Source organism: Mus caroli, unplaced genomic scaffold (assembly GCF_978045245.1).
Source record: "Mus caroli unplaced genomic scaffold, Mus_caroli_1 scaffold_18, whole genome shotgun sequence".
Lineage (NCBI taxonomy): Eukaryota > Metazoa > Chordata > Mammalia > Rodentia > Muridae > Mus > Mus caroli.
In genome coordinates, this window is record NW_028227273.1 from 42971704 (window position 1) to 42996337 (window position 24634).

Genomic DNA, 24634 nt, shown 5'->3' on the forward strand with positions numbered 1-24634 from the left:
CCAGGGAGGCATAGAAACACCCATTGCTCTGTTGAAAATGCACATATGGCTTAATGCCAGCATATGCCCAATAACATACTCTGTTTCTATCTTCCTGCTGTACTACTACAATTTTAAACTTCTTGGCTGCTTTCTCAGGCTCTGTGGTGGTTCTGTTGTCTGGCTGGTCTGGTTTCCCTTTCCTATAGAACAGTGTCTTTCCTGAGCTCTCTCTGTTCTCCCTCCTGCTGGGAAGTTCCTTAGATCACTGGAGTTAACTTCCTTTCTAACCTGGCTATTGTATGTTTTCTGGTTGCTCTGAAATCTAACATTTTCTGCCGATCCACATGTTCTTTTAGCCTGGGTGTTACTCTAAAAGGGAAATAAGTCATTCATAAAGTATTTGCCTATTAATTAGACCCGGTTTCTTCCAGCTGTGAAGCTGTTCATTCACAGTTAGTTGAGGCCCTCCCCGCTTTCTGTACCCTCCATTTATCTTTGTACATTTGCTTTCATGGTTTGGTTTTTGCAGTCTACCTTACCTTTGTCGTCAGTTCTCAGAAGTGTTGTTCATCATTGTGGAAGATTGGATTCACCCTCCATCTTTCCTACCACCCATCCATTATAGCAACTTCCTCCTGAGTCTAGATATTACCCAGAATCCTTCTTGACACAGAAGTGGAGGCCCCATCCAATCAGTGAAGGAGCCCATCCCTGCTGCAGTCCACCTGCAATTGGAGATTCCAAGAAGGGCTTGGTACCATGTCAGAGTTGGGGAGAACTCGATTCAGAACTTCACTGATATCCTCCTTAATAGCCTGGAATGTTTCACACCGCTGGTTCAAGCTATTTTGATGGGCATTTCACAATCACTGGCAAGGGTCACCATTAAATGGATTCTTAAAGTGGAGAAAAGATTGTAGTCCACTGAGATTCCCTTCCCTGGTTTGTCCTGCTTGCAGACTTTACTCTGAGTTGGACTTTCTTTGTGCCTAGGACACTTGGTGATACAAAAGGGAAGCGGAGCGCAGAGTCGGCTGACCGGTGCCGTTAGGAATTGGTAGCATGCAGAGTTTGGCAATGTTCAGCATTCTGACGGGAAGGGAGGAAGACCTTTTCTCATCCCATTTTCTAAGGCTACCAGATCCCACTGTTGAAAGAATATACATTACTTGTCTTTAGGATCTTGCTGGGTTCTGTTTGGTGTGTGGAGAGATCAGTGGCCATACAACCTGTGCTTTATGCTACTCTCACTCGGTGCCCCATCCCTAGCCATTCAGCCACGCTCTGATCTAGGCTCTAGGATCCGCATGTGTGACACCGGGAAAATGGGTTTCCCTCAGTGCTCTTCTGTACCTTCTTTTGGACTTCATTTCATCTTGGACTCCTGCTTTCATTTGTTTTCATCTTTTCCTTGCTGAAGTCATTAGTGTAACTCACACTTGCATTCTGAGCTGCAGGGATTAGAGGGCCCAGCACCTCATGGGAAAAGGGTGTGTAACTATTGGGACACTCCCTGGGGAATCGATGAAACACCTACACATGAACTTCACCTTTCAAGGAAGAACCTTGAGACTTGAAGAGCTGTAGTCCCGTTTCCCTAGAAATTATTGTGCCGTGTATTTCCCCGAGAGATGTTCCACATTCGAGGCTCTGCACTCTTCTTCAGGAGGTTAACTAGGTTGAGTTCCATTATGTCTGATCCAGTGTAGAATCCGGTTGTGTGTATCTGTACCAGACAGGTCTACAGCTTGAATGAGGATGCTGCTTTGATGGGCACTACTACCCATGGGTAGTTAAGCTTGAGAAGAAGTCACACAAGAGGTAAGACCTTGAGTACTGGAAAGGTTTTGTTTGGGGGGAATGTGCTATTTTGGCGTCTGAGGTCAAGGAGAATAATTTATGAGTGGCATTTGATGTTGGCTTCCTGTGTCTGAACTCCATGTTGTGCGAATTGAGGTGAGCCCACGATAGATGGCGTCTTCATGGGAGACTTGTTAGGGATGAGTGAAAGCCCTGCCTTTCATTATGCAGCAGCTTGGCAGGGTCCAGGCAGAGTAGAGCAGAAGAGTTGAATTAAGTTGAAACCTGGGCTTGGCTTCCTGGGTGCTGGGACAGTGACTGCCAGAGCGCTGTGGCTTGAACATTGTTAATAGCTTCCTTGAGATTGTCAGTTTGGGCTTGTAACCAACATCTGAAAATCCACCTTAACTGCCTCTATTCTTCTGAACATTTTCTGGGAAGACAGGCATATTAAAAAAATAGAAATCTGGGCAGGGTGAGAAATCACAGGTTTGGAAGAGGTCAGGAAAGGAGAAAACCCAGAAGGAAAAGACTTATCTTGCATATCTGTAGGCATATGACTTAGAACACGGAGCATTCATAACTGCTGAGAAGCCTCCCACCCCGACTGGCTCCTTTGAATTTTTTACATTTCACTCCCAGCACCAAGGTGAGCACTCCTTGTCTTGGGTGCTACTTGGCTACTGCACTGGATGTTTGGTGCTCCAAATGAAATGCAGATTAGGTGAAAATAAATTACTTTCAATAAGGTCAAGGAACTTAAAGGCTGTATATGTAAAATATAGATTCACAAACAAATGCTCTTAGGAAATCCAGCTTAGTCCATGCCAAGCTGTTACTACCTAAATTGCCTTCTTTCTTCCTGGCTGGCAGTTAATTTTTGTTTCTGGATTGGGGGAAGGGTAATAGCCTAATGCAGAATAATTTTATTTTAGTAATTTTGATTAAAGAAACTAAATAACCTGGACCCTGGATAATCATAAAGACTAAAGCCTTATCCATCAAGCTGAATTTTTAAAGATTGTGTTTTTGTTGCTGGGTAGATTTTACGTTGATTATTGTTGTGATATTAAGTTAAGAGAGAGTTGTGCACTCAGTTATTTCCTACCCTCTGCCCCAATTTTCATGTTTATTCTTCAAGTTCTTCCCCTTTTCTACTGGACTAGTCTTCTGCCCTGAACTCCGATCTGAAAGGTAAATCTTGGGTGTCCATTTGCTCCTTTAGAACTGACTGAGCAGATCAAGTGTCCCATTTGATAGGCAGCCTTCTGTCAGTGACATAGCTCCTGTCTTCCCTATCCACCCTGCATCTACACCCCCAAGTACCTCTGCCTTTGTTCAATCCCCTATGCTGCCTCTCTCGTCTCTGCCCTGCTCTCTTACCTCCTACCATTTAGGAAACTCTAGGTTGGAAAACCCAGCAGCAGGTCCACAGTTCTCAAAGGATGCTCTCCTAGCCTCACCTTTAGATAGTCAGATTAAGGGATGAAACTAGCCAGATTAGAATGCTAGTGCCCCATTTGCAATTTGCAAACTCATTCTTTGTGTGTGGAAACAAACAGGAAGCCAGTGTGCTATGTATACATTAATGTAACTGTCCATTGACAGTGCTTAAGACATAGCAGTATCTTAGGAGTGAGCTTCAATAGAACTGAATTATATAAATCTCATAAAAATTCTCTTTCCCATTCAATTGACCTAAGGATCTGATGGTGTGGAAACCATTTTATCAATGCCACCACCCCCAACACACACACACACACACACACACACACACACACATACATATTCAAAGGTACACCTCTGAAAGGCCTCTGGTTGGAAGCTGAGACACTGTGGGCTATAACCATCCTGCTAGGAATAACTAACTGTTTAACTCTGCCTTACCTCTAAGAAACATGTTCCTTTGGGGTTGGGGAAGGAAATTATTTCACAAATACACAGAGAGAAAGTTTTCAGTTTGCTGGGTCCTATCTAGATTAATTATAAAAATAATATGAAGCATGTGAGTGTGTATTTGAGATATGTATGTAGATGCACATTTAAGGTTGGGGGCACATCCTGTTCAGGGGTTCTTATCCTGTGTTCCACTCTTCCCAAGGGGACAACGACGCCCCTGATTTGTTTTGTGTGACTTCTGAATGGAAGGTAGTGTTTCATTCAGCCATTCATACCAGCAACAAATCCCAGCAACATTTGTAATACAAATTTGCCATCAGCAAAAAACCATCTTTATAGCATAGCATGTCATGATAGAACTCTTGCAATATTGTTTTTCTTGATCATCACTAGGAATCTGCTGCTTTAAATTGGAGTTTGGTGTTTAAACACCTATGCCTGCATGTGTGCATGCGTGTGCACACACACACACACACACACACACACACACACACACACACACACCTTTTAATATATCAGAAATTTTTAATAGATTGGTTTAGTCTGGTCCATTCCCACCCTCATGTCTTGAGTTATCTATAAACTGATTATGTATATCAGTGTAATTGGTTTTCTTCGTAATTTTACGTATTTATTTCAAACATATAAAAACCTTCCTCTGAAGAGGCATCCGTGGGCTTTACCCAGACTGCCAGAAGGGTCTGTGGCACCAAAGAGATGAGATCAATGATAGATTGTGTAGAGGGAACAATTGCATGTTGAACATATTAGCCTAAGAATTTTTTAATTTACCTGGGAAACATTTTCTTCCAATTTGTTTATTGCTTTCTGGTGTGCTTATTTTTCAAGGGCTTGTCACTCCAAAGCATAGTAAAAGGGGGGCCTGTAGTAATTTAGTAACATCTAAGACAAACCCTAAAACTGTACCAACAAACTTGTCTTTAGCATAGATACCCACAGTGAGTACTGTACTTCATGAGTGAATGCCTTTGCTGGAGATAAAAAATTATATCCTAGTTAGGCCACACTTTTAATAACAATGTAAACCTGAGCCCTGGATGGCTCTTACCTCATTGGATGAGATGTGTTAGGAAAGACAAGTCCCTATAGTATGTGTGCTCACGTGTACCCTTCCTTTGCAGAGTGGCAGTCTAACAGATGGCCACAGTGATGACCTGCAGACAGGTAGAGTGACCTGGGAGTAGACTCATCAAGCCTTATATTTCTAAACAATATGGAACAGTGAGAGGATCCTCATAAGACAGAGCTCCTGCCAGCATCTCCCTTGGGCATTTCTGCTTTGGCTGTCCCCTTTGGGCTGTGCTTAGGTGAAGAATAACAGAGGTAGCCTGCACCTAGGCTTAACCTTCCTGGTGTGGCCATTGTCACCCTGACCCACATGGTATACAGACATAATCATGCTTTCTGTCATGGCTACTGGAGAATCACAAGATTGGATTCTCTCAAATTAGACAAACTTCTGCTAAACAGGTTTGCGTAATGGAGGGAATTATGTGGTTTTGAGACATGAGATAGCCTTATCAGCAAAGTCATATATAGGTTGGGGGCTCGTAATGACCCTGACAGTTGTCCCTCTTGGGGTCTGACTCCCACGACTCAAAAATTCCAGATTGCCTTCTCTTGGTTTAAAACTTCCTTGTTCTTTCTCCTAGAGCATCATAGAGGAAAGATTTAAATTTTTAATTCCCTAATTCTAACTATGCATAATGGAAAGTATAGCTCATTTCTGGAGCTGTCTGCAGTACTGAAAAGGTTTACATAAATCAGTTGAAAATGTAGTGTAGAAATATCTGTTTAAAATAATCTAGTGGCACATTATCTGTGTAAGGCATCAGGCTATCCTATCAGGTAAATCACCTAAAAAAAAATTGCTTATTTTATGAACTTTCATTTTTTTAATTATTTAATTATGAATTTTCATTTTTATAATTTTTCCCTCTCACGCATGGTATATGTCCATTAGCTTCATGCTTTTTGTAAGATTTTTCAGAATTCTTAATAGGAAAGGAGCACTGTGAAATTTTAATAATAATTAGTAAGAACCCAGTAAGAACATCTACTTTGTAAGTCCACATGTGTTCGAGTTGAGGTTTGGGGCAGGTCAGGTTTCCTAGGTGTCCGTATTAAAGAGCATTACATACATCTGCCTTAGGGACCTTTGTTGATCCTCTGCCTCTGAGCCTAGGAAGCCAAATTCCGCTCAGATTTTATTTACATAAAGCATCTTCCCTCTGAGTTGACGCTGCTGGACTTTGCAGCCATATGTGAGACCCCAGGAATAACAGAGATGTGCATTGTCTTTTACCGTTGCCCAGGTTGGGCCATTTTTATAACTTCACCTCACAGCTTACTGGCTCTTCCCTGTGTTGTGGTGAGTCCTCTCGCAAGCTTTTACACTCCCCAGAGTGTGAGCCTTGGGATAGTTCCAGGTCCCTTGAGAAGAGTGCAGGAAAGACTTTGCTACTCACAGGGCTATGTGTGTTCACATCTGTTTGAGCTAAATGTAGCTCAGTAGGGCTGGGGTGGGCTGGAATAGAGAAGCAAAGTCAGGGATTAAATTAATCAGGGTTTAAGACCCAGAGTGCAAGACTGGAGGGCCAGAGCAGTAGGGGTTGAAGAAATACAAGAGGCCTTCCTGAGGGCGAGAACTGACAGGAGCTCACGTTGGTTATGGAGGAGACAGACAAGAAAAATTAGATTTTTAATTAAAGCCATTTGCTCTGCATATTTTTATTACATCGTCACTACAGAAAAATCAGAAAATACAAGCATAAGGAAGAACATAAAAATATCCATAATCTCAATCACCTAGAGATATTCTGATTTAATATCCTGATTTAGGCTCTTTATCTACACAGGCATGTACTTGTATGCATATGTGTGGATAGATGTATATGTGTGTGTTGTGTCCATTTGCATATTGTAGCAGCCATCAATTTTCTATCAGTGAACTTAGGTTACTTCCAACTTTTTGCTGTCACAAATGATGTGAATGTAAACACTACTGCAAAGAATGTTATGTAGCATTCATTGTCTTTGCTTTGGAATAAACATTGGAAAGTGATGTTACTGGTGCAGAAAAGGCATTTATTTGTCTTTTAAGGATCATTGCTGGACATTTTTACCATCTGCATCTTCACCTTTCAAAAAGAGTGTTTGTTTTATACTTCAGCATCCCAGCCTTTGGGTAGAGTTGGTAGTAGAGCTGTAAACTGAGCTATGTTGTTTCGGATGTAACTGGGTGTGTGTGTGGGGGGGGGGTATGGTAAACCAGCTATGCTCTTTGGCCATCTTTAATGTGTTCCAGTCCCTGTGAGATGATGCACATTTGATAGTGTCAGCAACAATATATAACAGTAATAGTTGGAATGTTACTGAGTACTGAGTCCCTTCCCTACATGTTATGTTTTTATTCTCGGTATATCAAATTGGGTGATAAAACTAGACTTCCTTCTGCAAAGGAGATATTTGAGGGCTGAGGAAATTAAGAAATGTGCCCAAGGTTTCTCACCAGCTTCCTAGTAGACCTCAGAAGCATAGCACGTAGAAGGTAAAAGATTACAGAGCTAAGTCATTTTCTTAAGCCAGGGCCCTGGGAAGTTTCATCTATTCTGAAGCAACCACATTGCTTATTTTCTCCCCAGAACTTTGCTGATTCATTTTGGGCTCCCCGAAACCCCATTATTCTGCTTAACCCCTTCAATATGGCCCATTCATTCAAGCCCGACCAGCACCGCTCTCATCAGGGAAGCCCTTCTTTTTTTCTCCCCTCCCTCCCCCGATTGCTTTTGTCCTCTGTCCTTTGTCCTGCTTGCTACCTGCCCCTTGTTCACCTTTGTCACAGCTGCTTTCAACTAATAGTTTTGCATAGCGTGTCTTTCCAGGTGGACAGTGTAGTGCTAGATGCTTTTACTTAACTTTGCTCTATCCTGTCATCTCAGATCAGGCATCAGACTGCATGTACTCTGTTTCAGTTGTACCAGCCACTGGGAGATTAATACCATTGCTATCTGTTGTTGTAGAGGAGGCGTCTTCACAGGGGCTGAGAGAGGAGATTTGCTCAGATTGGTTTTGATGCTTTCCTGTCCACAGTGTGCTCCCCCTTGGTCCACTGAGGTGCTTGATGGGGGCTTGGCGGAGAAGTATTTAGAGGAGGGGGAGGTAAAAAGCCTTTCTTCTAGAGTAAAATAAATAGAAAACAGAGCCTGAGACTTTGTGGGCGGGCCGTAGATACTAATTAGTCCAACCGAGCGTGAGGGGTGTGACCAGGCATAGGACTGAATGCAAGCCTCTGGGGCCCTGAGCTTTGCTCTCGTGTTGAGGTCTCTAGAGGTCACATTGAGCCATAGGACTGCATGGACAGGCAAAAGGTGGATGAGGGGTGTGGAGGTTTTCATCCTGCAGCCTCATTCCCCAAAGCCTCTCCACGGTGGTCAAGAAGATTCAAGAAGGCTAAATCTGCCTGGTCCGTTAAGTTAACCTGTCTAGAAGTTTTCAGAGCCCGTTGACATGCCCAGTCTACAACCACGTGACCAAGGACAGCTGCCTGGAGCACAGCATAGATATCATCAACTCATTTAAATCTCCAGGGGTTTTTTGGTTTTTTGGGTTTTTTTGTTTTTTGGGTTTTTTTTTTTTTTGTTGTTGTTGTTCTTTTTTGCCTTGGGTGTGGGTAACTCAGTTGGGGTTTTCAGATATGAACATTATAAGTGACATCACAGTATCTAACAGGAGGGCAAACCTGCAAGTCCACAAACTGAATTAAGAATCACATTAATTTGCTTTCTGTCGGACCCCATTAGTTCTAGGTGGCGGTGGGGCTGATTCCTTACTGATAAAAGCCGTTATCATCACTGCTCTGATTCTCCCCTAAGTCAAGAGAGGAAAAGTTTTCCACTGGAAGTAATTGAAAGAATTTGGTGCCTCTAAGAATAAGTTCAAGAGGAGGTGTCCCAGTTTGAAGAAGCCAGTGGTAGGCAGTTCTTAGTGCTGGTAGGAGAGGCTAAAATTAATGAGAATTTATGGCACGAACCTCAGGGGTGCTCTGCATTTTTGAGATATCCTTTATAAAAAATAAGAATGAAAATTTAAGAGTTGAAGGTCAAGTGTCAAAATAGTAAAGAGAGGCTAAATCATTCTGCTAAAATGTACGGACTATCATCAAAAATGTCGTCAGGGTGTGTGTGTGTGTGTGTTTCTGGGGGCAGGTAGGATGGTTTTTCCAAGTCCACATTCACATGTCAGACATATGAGCAAGATTTTGTCTTCTCTTAATTTGGAGTATATGTAAAAATCAAAGGTTTATGGCAGGCATTTTTCCAAATCTGCTGTTTTTAAAATAAAGTCCAAGCTTTGTTTAGAAATCTTGTATTTCTGTCCAGTAAGGTTGTCTTCTAGGGCAGCGGTCCCAAGCCTTCCTGATGCTGTGACCCTTTAATACAGTTCCTCATGTTGTGGTGACCCCCAACCGTGAAATTATATTGTTACTATTTCATAACTATACTTTTGCCACTGTTATGAATCCTAATGTAAATATCTGTGTTTTCCAGTGGTTTTAAGCAACCCCTGTGAAAGGGATGTTCGACCCTCAAAGGGCTCACAGCCCCAAGGTTTAGAACTGCTGTTTGAGATATTTTAGTGGATTGTTTAGAATTTCATTTTTTTTTTTTTTTTGGTCTTAATTCTTCCTCTTTCACCTTCTCGAGTTCTCTCTTCTGGAAATACCTTTAATTTAGGAGAGTTCCTTACAGAGCGGCCATTTGTCTTTCCTCTTGCCAGGTTGTCTTACTATGACATGAACAATGCGTATGTAGCCAAAAAAAACCCCAAAAACCAAAAAAAACCCACCATGCTCACACCTTGTGTGCCAGTGACCTAGAGAGGTTGGGGAAGAGACTGGAATAAAAACAGACAGCTCAAAGCAAACATTACTTTTTAAAATTATTATTATTATCTGATTACGTTGTAAGCAAAATTGAAAAGTAAAGATGGCTTGCAGTGACTGAGCACGCGCCCAGCCTCAGCACCCTCCAGAAGGTTCTTCGCAGGCATATGTAAATGCTACGTTTTATGCTAATGATAGATCTCCTGAGGCTGTGCTGGAGATGCTTAACCTCCTAATAACAAAGGGGCACATGAGAAACTTCGAGACAGTCAGTTTATGGCCTATCATTACCCCAATATAGAAACCCACAGATTTTTGGCTAAGATATTATGTCCCTTAAATAAACTAGAAAGTCTGGAAGGAGATCAGGAGTCTCAAAAACAATAATCTCAAGCATTTAAAAGAGCAGTCGTTTAAAATGTTTCCATCATTACTTTTCCTTCTTTTTAACGAATGTATCAGCCGGCCACACCTTTGAAAATGAATTATCAGACGGAGCACCTGAATATTGAAGCTGTGTTTCTTAATGAAACCCAGCTTAGGAGAAGATGGACAGAACTTGCCCCTTTGAATGTGGGAATACTTTTCCTGGTGCATCTCTGTTCAAATTTATCCTCCATGTTTTCTTTAATAAGCCGATGTTAACTTAGCAGGGAAGTTACTCCAGTGTCTGCTCAGACTCCCTGTGCTGCATCTGATGTTGTTACATGGGAAAGCGAGATAAATGAGTGCACTTCTTCTCACTAGGGCTGAGGAAGAGAAAGAACGTGGGTCTTTGTTATTGTTAATGGCTGGGATCTCTCTTTAGTCCATAGAATAATCGGCTTGATCAGAAATTTCCCCTTCCAAAGAACTTCATAGCATTTAAGGTTAATATGTTAGGTAAAGAACACTACCCTAAGACAAGTGTTTTTATTACAGGTCACGATGGGATCCTCTTTATTAAATTATATGATGATCTGAATTGGGAAAGAAGAAAAAGTGTGTCGCCTTGTGCCCTCAACTTTAATGCCTTTAATCAAATAATGACCTTCTGCAAACTAGCTAATTTTCAGCGTTTAGAAAGATCAATACCACTTTGCCACCAAAAAATGGCCTAGATGATGAAATCTGATGTATTTAAAGTATCATTTCACCCTTTTAACCTAGTAAATAATTTAAAATGCTTTCAGTGCTGCTCTGCCATGGATTTTGCTTCTCGGTGTTCAGTTTTGGGAGTGTTTGGGGTGGATGATGGCAAGTTGGCTTGAGATGCATCCAAGGCCTCACTCACACGTAGATCTGGAGTACCTCCCCCTTCCAAATACTATGTTTAAGTACTACATTTGGGGTACACTGTATATAAATCCTAAAAGATGTTAAAATGGGCCTTTCTATAATGTTCGAGAGGTGGTTTAAAACACAGCAATCACGTGACACCTTTTGTTTCATCTTAAGCCTTTATGCTAAAGGTGACGGATTTGGTACTTCTGACAATTAGAACCCATTTCCCCATCTTATAGGAGAACACTGATGTAAAATTACCCTTGAGTGCCAGCAGCTTTGTAAATAAAAAAAATTGCCCTCTATTAGCATGTTTGTGGGCAGATTAAAAACTGTCTTCATTTGCATAAGTAACACTTACAGATTCTTTTAAAAGTAGGAAATTATTTCCTGAATGATAAATTGCTAGCTTTATAGTTAGTTGTTGTTGAAAATGTACTCATTCAAAATGCCTAGCGTAGTTTAGTCTACAATAGTGAATTTTTTTGTTAGAAGTACTGTTTAATGGATTATGTACCCTGTTCTTGTTCCCACCACTTGCAAAACTGTAATTCATGCTTTGCACTAAAATGTTTGTATCAAATACTTTCCTATTTAGATTGATTTCTTTTAATATCATATATTACACGATATGCCCCAGAGATTGGAAGAAAATACTCCTGCAAATAACACATAAAAGATGAAGGTGATGGGGATGGATACAGACTTTAAAATGTTTTGCCTTTTAGAACTCAAATTACCATTCTATTTTTTTTTTTAAATGTATTTTTCCTTCTTAGGTGCGGCAGGAAAGCATGCCATTTTTCTTTCTCTTTAGAGCTCTTAGTTTTAAAATGTATATGTACATAATGGTATTATATACATATGCATATTGCACTAAGTGTGCCTCCCATACACACGGTACAAAAGTCTAATCTCCCCTTGAAAACTAGTTGTGTTAAGAACTCCCAGCTTTGTCCCAGACCAGACCTTACAAGCATCTCTGTGTATGAGAGGATTTGCAACTATTAACAAATTAATTTCTTAGGAGGCATTAGTTCCCTGCCTCGGAATCACTGGGTATCCCTTCTGTGTTGCAAGTTAGCAATGAATTGACTTGAACTCATCACTCTAAGAAAGAACGGTATGGAAATCAGAGATTGAGTTTGGTTGGAAATTAGCAGCTGAGAGATGGAGGTGCCAGGGTTTTGATTTAAATGTGGCACAACAAGATTCTGTCAGCAAAGCACATCATTAGAATATTGAGTTTGGAACTGCTAATTTTTCCTTTAAAATGAGCATACAGTCGAGTGTTTCATGGACCATAATAAATGCCATTGTGTTGTCGCCGCGCTTGTTTGGATTGTTGTCACACGGGTTTGGCAGTCACTCTGCTTTTTCTCTTTCCCATTTCTCCCCCAGTCTTACATCCTTAATAGATCCCAAACCCAAACCAGTCAAAAGGATGCTGCTTCCTCCTTCGTCTTCCCATTAGCATCCTCTCTGCACTGCTTTCTTGCTTACCGTAGCAAGGCGTTTGCAGATGGCTGTCGGTTACTATAAAGTACGTAACAGTATCTCCTTGGTGGCAGATGGATTTAAGACTTTTAGTTCTCAATAAATGTAGGTTTACAATACATAACTTTACAGGATTTGTGTTGTATATAACAGGTTGAACATATTATCTCAGAATTCATCTGCATGGCATTTTCAGCTTACACAGGGTCCATGCCAGGTTTTGTTGTTGTTGTTGTTGTTGGGTTTTTTTCTTTTTCTTTTTCTTTTTTTTTTTTTAAGTAATAGGGAAGTGCTGTGATTGATAGCAACAGCTCAAGGCGTGATTTTGAATAGAAACAAAGGGTTTGGAACAGAAGGTGTCAAATTAAACTTTGTCAGTTTGAAAAGTAGTAACATCCTGAAAGTTGTACTAATTTATTTACATGTGGCTACTGTTTGTATTTTGCCCTCATTAGATGCAGTGTGATGCTGCTTGGCAATTTACCACATTTAAAGTTTAGGTTGTTCCTTGTGCCATTTTAGTTTTTCTGAGAATGGATCAGTCTCATTGTGTGAAGACTTGTTAGGCCACCGTCTTTTCTACCATTCAAAGCGTTGTGATCTAATTTAATTTTGAAAGCAGTTCCCGATCTGCCTGTCTCTGGTTGTACACGGCTCAGCAAATCCCAGAGATCTTTCCTAAAAGAATAATGTTCACATTTTACAGCAAAGCACCAAGTCTCATTCTTCTCTCTCTTTCCCCCTAAGCAGTGTGGTCCTTCTGGGGAAGTCTTGTCAGATGTTAGCCATGTTCAGGCCTCTGGGCCACCTTTCCACATGCGTTCATTCTAACACCTGGGGAACGGACCTAAGAAAACGTATTGGGGAATTAGAAGGCATTTATATCCTCTTTAGTTGCTTTCTTCAAATCATAGGTTACTGTCATGACTTATGGAGTGAAGAGGGATAGAATTTGAGGTTGTAGCAAGGTATTTAGTATAAGAACAGATTAGTCGTGTTTTTGCCAATCTTAGTTGGGGGATACATCAGTCTATTTCTATTGTGACAAATGAAAAAAGAAAGGTGTCAAAAATGTGCGTTCCCTTTAGTTAAGAGTTCACACAAGCACAACCCGTTTTCTTTTCCCTTCTTTCTTTCCTTTTTTGAACACCCTTGTAGAGTTTTAACAGTTCCCAGATGCACTGTCAAATATTTTTGTATGAAGCATCTGATTCCAGTCTCTTCAGCTCATCCTGTCTCTAAAAGGCTAGCGGAAACACGCTTCCATGCCGATTCCTCGCGTTATTTTTAGATAAGGAATTAGAAGTATTATTTAAGGGCAGAGGTTAATAGCAAAGTACTGGAAGTGTTATGTTAGTCATGGGCAATTAATAAAAATAAGGATCTGTCTGGGAAGTGCAGAAGACACAGAAGTGACAATATAGGCAAAATGTTTGTTGAATGAGTCAGGGTTCTCTTTCTGAAATATTTGTTAAACCCGCACGAGTGTGATTATTTAGGAATTAGCTGTCATTATTAGCTGTTTTAAAAGAACTAATGATTTTCTTTTCCAAAGAACATCTGTGATCCACATGTTTTTCCCTTCCATCCAAGCGCCAAGTGATCTCTGCCTTTACTTAAAGAAGTTTCTGAAGGATGTGAGACCATCCATGTTTTCAGCACTCTCCAAGAAGGTTTTCTGACATGAATCATTCTTAATTTAACTCTTGGCAATTTTTAGCTACAGGCATTTATTTCTTAAAAAAAAAAAAAAAGTCGTAAGAGCTCAGTGTAGCTCAGTACTCTCTCTACCAGCCAAGTTCGAAAGCCTTTCCTTCTGTGTTCTTCCCAAGCCTGCTCTGGAAAGGTGGATAAGGCTAGTGTTCAAGCATGCAGTTTGGGTCCGGGTCATATGGAAAGGATGCAGACAAGGTGGTTAAGAAAGTGATCTTAATCAGTTATGTTCAAGCCTCCAGGAGAATATACACCTAAAAACCCACCCAACAACAACCTTTAGAGACATGGCTTAAGGAAATAGTATGAATCTAGGAAAACAGATGGGATTTTTTTTTTTTTTTAATGACTTGTTCCAGATAGCAAGTGTTTACCCAGAAGAACTAAATAGTATCTCTAGGAGACCATGTGTGCAGGTGTGTCTCGAACACTTTAACCTCTCAAGTTAAGCTTTGTAGTTCATAGTCTGTTCACACAAGTAGAGGCAGACTCCCATCAGCTCACAGCAATCTGAATGTGGGCTGTGGTCAGCTGAGCAGCGGACTCCAGAACTCATCGCCACAGTGAGGAGGTTGGTTTTTCCATTTTAGTGGTTGTTCTTTCAGGTTAACTCCTCAGTGTATTGTCCCTTCATCTGAAATTGTGTATTCAGTGGCATCAAATAAGAGCATTATTATATGAACATTCGTGTGTGTGTGTGTGTGTGTGTGTTTGTGTGTTTGCACGTGTGCACAGGTATGTGAGCATTCAATCATATATATACATATACATTATATGCACATGAACATTCATATGCATGTATATATGTGTGTATACAGATATGTTAACATTCATATACACACACACGTGTGTGTATATATATATATATATACACACATATGCACATGAGCATTTATTGTATGTGTGTATTTGCTTAAATTAGAAACAACTGTTAAAGTATCCAAACTTTCTTAGAGGCACTTGGCTAGCTTGTAAGGCCCTGGGTTTTATACTGAGCCCTACAAGCAAAACAAAGCAAGAGTAAAATTTGCACCACTCACCCCCAAATCATGGGTATTCTGACAGGCTAGCAGGAACCTCATGTGTTGGTCCCCATCTTTTCTTTTTTTTTTTTTAATCTCTCAGGCCTGGGAGAAGAAGGCCTTGTTTCTTTTCACCATTATCATAAATAGAGGTTTCTTTTGAATGGCTCATTCAGCTTGGAAAGAGAAAGAGAGCTGAATAATTCTCTGGCTTCACCTCCCAGTAACGTAAAGAGCAGAATCCTTCCTGGATAGATCTAAAATTTGCATAATAGAGGTACAGTGTCTGGACTATTCCTGTCCAACGAGCTTCCTGGAAATTTCTAAGAAAGCCCTCCATTTTGGACCGGTTTCCCAGAAGCAGAGCCCCAAATGGGTAATGGTGCCTGTCCCTCAATGAGTGGGGGAGACCAGGGAAGGGCAAAGGACATCGATGGCCTAGGTAGAGGTAGTGCTCAGCAGGGGCTGGCCTGCCGTCTAATTGAGCCAATCATAGGTCACCCTGGGGCAATAGGCCAGTGAGGTAGTGGAGCTGCCTTCTGGTCTATCCAGGTAAAATGTCCCCGACAGTCTAATGAGCTATCCTGGCTGTGGGCTCCAGTTGTATACTCTCCCCTCCTACTTTCCTACCCCATTGCTTGTGGCCCAGAAGGGCAGACAGGATGAATATTTGAGGTAGTGGTAAGCAAGTGTCTTCTGTTGAAACTTTTAGGGTCAGGTGGCATCATGGCCTTGGTTGAATTTGTCCTTCACTTTGTGTTGTTGTTGTTGTTTTTGGTTCTTCTCTTTTCCCTGAAAACTTACTGAAGTTCTTCCCTGAAAAGTTATCATATACATGTGCTACAGCTGACGTAGAAGCAGGACTCTGAGGTTCCCTTTAAGAAAGTTTCTTGTTGAAGAATTCTCCTAAATGCCCATAATAAAACCATAAACCCAGCCATGTTCGTGCCCAAGCATGCTGGCGCTGGTGTAAGCTTAGGAGAGCCTCTGAGGACAGTTTGTTTCTCATGCTGACTTGCCACCTCAGTGTCTTCCATTGCCAATGAACAAGCAAGAAGGCTGGGCTGGATGGTCCCGCCCTTGGCTTCCTTCTCGGTCTCTCTTACTGCAGTCTGTGGTGAATGCTCTCTTGCTCTGGAGTCCTTACTTTCCTCCGGTGTTTGTGTGCATGCACTCAGGTACATAGGAGCTGAGGCAAAAGGTCTTTATGGTAGACAAGCCCTCGGTATCTTTCTCCACACCCCCATCACTCGGGTAGCAGGCAACAGATTTTATGTCGATTCTGGAGGTCCAAACTCACCTCTGTATCATGGCACAGTAAGCAGTTACCCACCAAGCCATCTTCCCAGTCCATGTGTCTGCCTGTTAACGATGTAAACCTGAACGTTCTGAACATCTGTCAGAAACAGAGCCTGCTTCCTCTGTTGCTACAACCATCCTTTCTTAACAGGTTAAAAGAAAGAAAGAAAGAAACACCCGGGCAGATTGGAGTGCCATGCGTGGATGAAAACTCCAGTCCATAGACTGGAGTCTCAGTTTTAGCATCCACAGAAGATTCCAGCCCGGGCCCCGACTAACCTGTTACCTCTTCTCCTAAGGGATGGCTGTGTGAGCTGTTGCGCTGGAAAGAAGATCCTTCTCCAGAAAACAGGACCCTGTGGGAGAACCTGTCCATGATCCGAAGATTCCTCAGTCTGCCCCAGCCTGAGCGCGATGCCATCTATGAGCAGGAGAGCAATGCTGTGCATCACCATGGCGACAGACCTCCCCACATCATCCACGTTCCAGCAGAACAGATTCAGGTTCGTTTACCTTGGCCAATTCAGTGTAGCACCAACTAAACAAAGCCTTCAACTTAGCAGGGAAATTAGTGGTTCTCCTCTTCCCACAGTCTACATACAGGCGTTCTACAGGAGACAGCCATCTTGCTCAGGGGATACATTTCTGGCTAACATGGCTGAAAAGGGGGCAGGAGCCCCTATTTGGACTGACGTGGTTAGCACTGGGTTTTGAATATGAAAGCTTAAGACATAGCTTTTGGTGTGTGTTTTTAAAATTCGAATTTAAAAACACCACCTACTCCCTAATTAAAACCATCCTTCCCTGGAGGAAAGGAACCAACTTTGTGCTGTAGAAGAAGCTCACACATTTTATACCTTGGCCATCTGTCCAGGGTGAGGGGGGGAGGGAACCCGGCATCTTGCTTTCTCCTTATGCTCTTGTCCGGCCTTTCACCTCACATACCCTTCCCACCCTTCACAGGGCAGGGCAGGGCAGGGCGAGTCATGTTTGTTTGTCTTTCCTTAGAGCCTCTCTCCCAGCACCCTTGGGAAAGGAGAGTCTAGAGGTGTTTTCTTACCAAGCCTGCTGACCCCTGCACCATGGCCCCATGCTGCCCCTCAGGTGAGCGGGCACCAGTTTCCTGTGCTGAGGAGAAAGGGAGAAAAGAGGGTGTTGGTGAAAGCCAGTTCCCCCAGTCAGGGTTTTCAGATGGACAGTGATAGAACGGCCTTGCCTCTGGCCAAAGCCCACAATGCCAACCTCCAGCCTGTGCTTGATGTCCCTCTGTGGGGCGTGGTGCTTCATCTGTGGGAATGCTGCTGCCCATGAGGAACTTGATTGAAAGGCTGTGGCTCAGACCACGTATTGGGGCTCCCATGGCTAGTTGAATTTAAGCTGTGTAACTTGTTCCTGCTAAATCTGAAGGCTGCTTCTAGCTTTCTCCTTTAAGGGAAATGCCATTGCCTCTGGAGTCCCAGAAAACCTGCCTAACATCTTTGTTGAATCTCTTGCATTCCTTCTTGGTGTTGCTGTATAGATATGTGTAGCTAAAATAATAGTTATCCATCCACCAGAAAAAAAATATCCTTGAGTATTTATTAAAGATAAAACAAATTGAAAAAGAGAATCCCTTAGGATATTAAGCACTAAAATAATTGTGAAAGCCTGAGAAACCAACTGTTTCAGCTAAAACAAAGACAAGAAAGATATATGTTAAGTAATAAAAATAGTACTTGTTTGAAAATGTAAATTGTTTTTAATAAAATTGCTTCTTAGGGGGATAAGAGGAAATGCTTAAGCACAGGACGAATGTTCTAATACATCGCAGCTCTGTGCACCCGGGGTTGATTGGCTTGGCTGCTAAGAATTATGGGTGTCGAGTGCACAGTAGACACACGCTGCACGTTTGTTGCGTATAATTGTGTACAGGAATTACAGCACATATGCAGATACTAATTATGAAAAAGTGTCTGTATACATTAAATTTAAAGCCTAATCACATCGTAGTTTACTATAGACAAAACAATTCGCCAGCTGGCGTAGAATGGAGTGAACCTTTATTTGAAGGGGGTAAGAGAAAAAAAGCTTAGCGTTAGCCTAGTTGCAAACACTAGGAGTGTGTGTGTGTGTGTGTGTATGTGTGTGTGTGTGTGTGTGTCTGTCTGTCTGTCTGTGTGTGTGTCTGTGTGAGGGAGAGAAAATTGGAACTGTCTGATAGAACATACTTTCATACATTCTGCACACCTCTTGGGAAAAGCCACTGCCGTGCTCCCCTCCATGGGACAGCCACAGAAAGCAGCATAGCCAGGTTTTCCCCGTGGAGAATGCAGTATGACCAGGCACAGTGCTTCTCCAATGGCTGGGTAGCTCAACCACCCAAAGATGTCTCTGGAATCCTTGCTAAGAGGGATTCTTCTTTTAAGTCTGTTAATGAATGACAGACATCATGATGTGCTGGCCTGGCCACCTTTGGTACATATCCCTTTCCAGTGAGTGTGTTGCTCACCTTTTTTCCAGTTGTTTTTCTCCTCCCCAGATTGGTGGTAAATGGGCACAGTAGCCCTGCGAGCTGCATAGCTTCCTAGCTGCCCAGCCCTGAGCTCAAATTTGTATGTATTTATTTAATAAAGGCTATGGGCTGTTTAGCTGGCCTGCTCTTTCTCCGTGTGTCTGTCTCCCCTACTCCAGCCCCACCCCCACCCCCAGACACTGCACAGGCTTGGCAAGCACCCACTCTTACTCCTGCGGGCTCCTCCGAGCAGCTCTGACTGTCTGCTTGTCTCTTTGCAGCAGCAGCAACAGCAGCAGCAGCAACAGCAACAGCAGCAGCAGCCACCGCCGCCACCGCCACAGCCACAGTCACAGCCCCAGGCAGGCCCCAGGCTCCCCCCACGGCAGCCCACCGTGGCCTCCTCTGCGGAGTCCGATGAGGAAAACCGGCAGAAGACCAGGCCACGAACCAAAATTTCTGTGGAAGCCCTGGGGATCCTTCAGAGTTTCATCCAAGATGTGGGCCTGTACCCAGATGAAGAGGCCATCCAGACTCTGTCTGCACAGCTGGACCTCCCGAAGTACACCATCATCAAGTTCTTTCAGAACCAGCGGTACTACCTTAAGCACCATGGCAAGCTGAAGGACAACTCCGGCTTGGAGGTGGATGTGGCCGAGTACAAAGATGAGGAGTTGCTTAAGGATTTGGAAGAGAGTGTCCAGGATAAAAACGCCAACACCCTTTTCTCAGTGAAACTAGAGGAAGAGCTGTCGGTGGAAGGGAGCACAGACATTAATGCCGACTTGAAAGACTGAGAGAACAGTATTATTTTCAGCCGTGCCACTGGTATTTCCTAACAACATGAGAAGTCCACCTTGTGTTCACTCAGACAAACCTTCATTGTTTATTGTTTGGCCAATAAATCTTCGGAAACTTGCACAAACAGGAAGGAAGTTGGAAGGACAGGACAGCCAGCACTCAAGGTTTTACTGTGTTTTACAAAACTGCTTGGCAGCCCCGGGTGAAGCATCAAGGATTGTTTGGTAGAATTTGTGTTCAAAGGCTGCACCCAGGTGTTGTACCCTGTCAGCATGATACCAGAAATTGGTTTTCCTTTTGATTATTATTATTCTGGAGCCTCAAATAAGCATTATAACTTCTGTGATTATGATTGCCTTTTCTTTAATGATTCTGTAACCTGCCACACTAGTCTTTGGAAACTGGCCCCTTATTTTAAAGAGAAAAAGGAAAAAAAAAAAAAGAGAGAGAGAGAGAGTTTGTTACTCGATTGTATGTTAAAAAAAGAACTATAGACTGTGGAATGCAGTTTAAAGATGACATATGCCAACAAATGCCTTGTATTGTATGGCACTGCCGTAATTAAAATTTGTTTTTTATTTTGGAAATAAAAGTTCACTGTAATTTTTTTCATCCTCATTATTACATGATTTTTTTTTTTTTAAGGAAAAGAAAATGTGAAACACAATTTAGTCCTTGTTATTTATTTGTAGCTCCTGCAGCATCATGTCATAATTAAGTTTTTTGGAGATTTCTGTTAAATGTAATGTTGCTTTCCCATCCTGATTTCCTTTCTATTTATAACTGTATTTTGATGGGCAGTAAAACAAAGTGTCTTAAAAGTTTTAAATAGAGAAAATGTGCTTTACACAGTTGCCTATAAAAAGTCTATGTTATCCAAGCAATTCACTCTAGAAGCTTCGGTCTCGTTGTTGTATGCAATTTTTACTATCATGCAAATAAGCTTAGGTAAATAAAACTAATAGATCACCTTAGAAAATTATGCAATTAATGTGAAAATAATTGATGTTTGCAATGTGTCTTCCTCTTTGGTTTACAATCAATTTTAAAGCGACATCTGTATAAAGTTTCTGTATAAAGGTGTATTTCTTTTTTATGAGTTTATGGCTATGAAAACACCAGCTATTTTGTTACAGCTGCTGTTTTTATAAGTGTATCACAGTTTTCTTTCTGCAGAAATGTGCTGATTAGGAGTGGTTATTGACTGTAACTACACGATTAAAATTGTTTGTATGGTATGACATGGCAGGGTTTGTCTGCTTATGTGAAGTAACTTTAGCCAGGCTCAAGGACGGCTGTCATGTAGGTGCATGCTCACACTTTCTTGGTGATAGCTTGTGGGTTCTGAAAAGCAACTGAACACTCCCTGAGATACTCAGTTCAAGCTACACATATGCTCAGTTTTCAGTAGTTAGGGAATTCCACAATGCAGATGATAATCTGCTTTTGCTTACTACACCAGACAGTCAAAGGCTCCAACAGAAATATTACTGTAGCAGTGAAGTACTTGAGATGGCCATATCTGCTTTTTCTGCACAATCCTCCAGTTAGGGCAATATTTTCTTCAAGCTAGGGTACATTTTTAAAAAAGCCATCAATAGCAGCATGAACAAGGGAACACATGGGCCTTCTGTGTGAGAATCCTTTGCAGGAAACAGTTTAGGGAAGGGACTTGTTTGGTGTTTTGTTTTACAAGTCATAGTTAGGCAAGGTGAACAGCCCTGACTTGATTGGACTGCCTTTGTCAAAACTGAGAACCACATGAAGATAGTAGGAGGCAGAGCCCTGGACTCCAAGTCTAAACTGCTGCATCATGGCCCAGGCTGGTGTGCTGTGGCTGGCTCCAGGGAAACTTTCCTAGGCTGTGTTTTTCTGTCTTTTGTATCCGTTTGTTAGGGTTCCCGTGTTGATGGGGATATTTAGGTTTGTGGAGCCAGGCTCTGTAGCTACCCTCTTCCAGAGGAGCATTTCCTCAGGCCTGGGCAGCTCCAGCCTGGGGGCTGCAGGGCTTTCCTGGTGGTCTAAATGGGCACCTTGAAAACTCCACTGAGGGATTTACTTCGAAGCACAGCTGAGCACCTTGGAAGGCTGCTGTTCTGCTGCAAACTAATTTCTGATTCTTTTTCTTAAGTGAGAAAACAATGCAAACTTTCTTGTTTGCTGGAGTTGAGCAAAGTAATTACTTGAGCCAAAGGCATTTGAACTGAGATAATGCAAGCTAATTTTAAATGTTAAAAACAAGAACAACAAAACCCCCAAAACAAGTAACATGCTGCTAACTACAGATTATCATCTGTGGCCTCCTTTTCCCAGATTTAAGAATGGATGGAGCATCGTGTAGAATTGATGCCTTTTTTATTTAAAACACCCCAACACTTAAGATATCAAATAGGTGTAAAATTCGATAGTTCTTTAGAAGGAGGAAGATTTTTCCCGTTCCTAACAGTCTGAGTTATTTTGAATTGATGTATCCAAGAAAATGAGTGTGTTGGAAAGCAACACCATTGTGCCAGCAAAATTATCAGATGTCTTAAATTTCAGGTCAGCATGGTTTTGTTACTTTAGAATAAAGCACATGTTCGCAAGCCACGATGGTCACAATGGAGTGGACAAAACTGTTGAAGACAGCGTATTTCAGAAGATTTCCCCTAGTGATCCACATTGTCCCCTGCCCCCAATGTCATTGTCACCCATGTGTCTCTGGTTGCCTATGGCTATTGGTAAAATTCCTTTAACAAGCTTCATTGTGTCCCAGCATTTCAGCTGGGCATGACATAGTGCTTTGTGCTGTTAGAACCTTAGCAGAGTCAGGTAATTTCCGGGTAATAGTCAACCGTGTGCATCTGAGTCTGTCATAGCATCCTACACTCAGCACTTTGCCACTAATTTGTATTACACTCTGTGGCCATATAATACCTGCACATTATGCAAAAAATGTTGTTGACAGTATCTTCTTGCCACACAATATGCAGAGTTGACACATAACCTTTGAAAACAAAGGTGACTAGTATGTGTGCCCTACTTGTGTGGCACTTAGTAACAAAGTCTGTACATATGTATAAAATGCGTATTGACTGGCCTTTAGTACTAAGAAATTCTGAGCTTAAGCGTCTGCCCCTAGTAGTATCTATAGTTAACAATGCTTATTGAAAATACATAGCTTAAATAGAAAAAATTTAAATGGTTCAGAAGTGATTGGAAATGAGTGTCCTACACCTGCTATTATTAAATTCTTCCCTGGTCCCAGTTGTTCACATTTGGCTAACAAGGTCCTTGATTGTCACAGTATTTTCAATAAATGAGCTATTATGAACTGCCTGGTGATATTTTCAGCAAGAGCAACTAAAATGTGTATGGCCTGTACTATATAGCCATGGAGATGGGACTGTTTGTGCTAAAGCCAGCCAGAAATGTGGATGGCAGTGTGGGAACCCAGCAGCTCCATAGCCATCAAAAAACGGTCATAGAAAGAAGTCTCTCAAGGGCCTATTCTTGGATTCAGTGTCCCTCTGAAGCAATCCTTTAAATGTAAATAGTGAATACTTGCATGTCTTTGGACAAAAGCTGAGCTACAATCTATTAAAATGCACAATTTTTGATAAAATATAAAGTGCCCTCTAACAAAAATGTGGTGGAAGGTGTGTGTTAAGAATACTATACCTGTTTAACAATACCATATGCTAAATAAAAATAGTTTGGAATTAATGTTTAAAACATGAGCAACATTTTTAAGCCTTTCTTATATTCTACATATATGTATATTATACACACACACTTAATTTTATGAAAAGAACACTAGTAAAGTTAAATTGCAGCTATTTTCTTTGAGCCAAAGATGGGTATGAAGTCATCTTTTCCTATGGGCTATTTCCAACTGCTAATATAACTACTGTAACTAAAGCACTTGACTTGGGCTTGGCTTTAATCGTGGCTGCTGAGAGATACAGTGGAGCTGTGTACAAGGTAAGAGCCAAGACAAGCGGTCTATTCTGCACCCAGTTAAATGCTGAACATCACTTCATTGCTGCAAACTCAGTCAGAGATACATTCCAATAAGGCTTCATTTGGTGACAGTCTTTAATTCATGCCTCAACATCCTCCAAGAAAGAAGTGATGTCTATCACTGTGTGGTTTGCTCGCCTCCCCGCCCCACCCCCCCTCCCGTGAAAGATCTGACAGTTCCTGTTAGGTCAGAATGTTAAAGTACACATAACACATACTTGTGTGTGTGTGTGTGTGTGTGTGTGTGTACGCATTACCTCTGTAACAAGACAATGCAAAGGAGCAAGTACACATAACACATACTTGTGTGTGTATGTGTGTGTGTGTGTGTGTGTATGCATTTTGTCCAGGGCACTGACCTGCTGAACAGCATCTCCATTGTGGAGACAGATTTCACAGCCAGTCACTCGCAGTTTTAACTTTGATACAAAGGCAGCCTACTGGCTGAGGCCTCACTGTTAGCATTGTCCTCCAACGTGTTTTAAGCTGAGAGCAAAATTTGAAGAGTGCTTCATTTTCTAAGACTTCCCTGTGTCTTATTTAAAGCTCTCCATTCCACTAGGAGGCATTTCCGACAGACACCAACATTCTCACTTCAAAGGCACGGGAACAGGAAAGTTCAAATATGTTAACTGACTTGTTCAGCTACAAAGAGGCCACATGAACCTCAAATCCAATCCCCTCATCTCCCCCAAGATTTCTCCAACCCAGTGAGAATTCAATGCAATTCCGTTCTTCCACAGACACAAAGCAACATGTATTTTGTTAAAAGAGGAAGTTGAACACTGATTTAAGCCGAGTTTAAGAGATGCTTCGCCCTGGAATACAGCTCCAAATTCTGCTCTTTGTATGAATGAGAGATATACTCACCGATTTTCTTCTCATAAAAAAAAAAAAAAAACTATTAGGAAAACTGTGCAAAAGAAAAACACACACAAAAAAAGAAAACATAGAAAAGAA

General features: G+C 41.7%; 1 protein-coding gene across 6 annotated transcripts in view; it reads left to right on the forward strand.

The window, feature by feature from the left end:
• Satb1 (SATB homeobox 1) overlaps positions 1-23298 on the forward strand; it is a 96917-nt gene extending 73619 nt beyond the window's left edge. For 4 of the 6 annotated variants that reach the window (XM_029471561.2, XM_085832619.1, XM_085832620.1 and 1 more), the window contains exons 10-12: positions 16680-16883; positions 17389-17484; positions 19153-23298. In XM_029471561.2, coding sequence (XP_029327421.2) covers positions 16680-16883; positions 17389-17484; positions 19153-19668 — 816 coding nt within the window. In that variant the 3' untranslated portion in view covers positions 19669-23298. The remainder of the gene's footprint in view (positions 1-16679; positions 16884-17388; positions 17485-19152) is intronic. The other 2 variants (XM_085832622.1, XM_085832621.1) reach the window with 2 other exon arrangements.
• The last annotated feature ends 1336 nt before the right edge of the window (positions 23299-24634 follow it).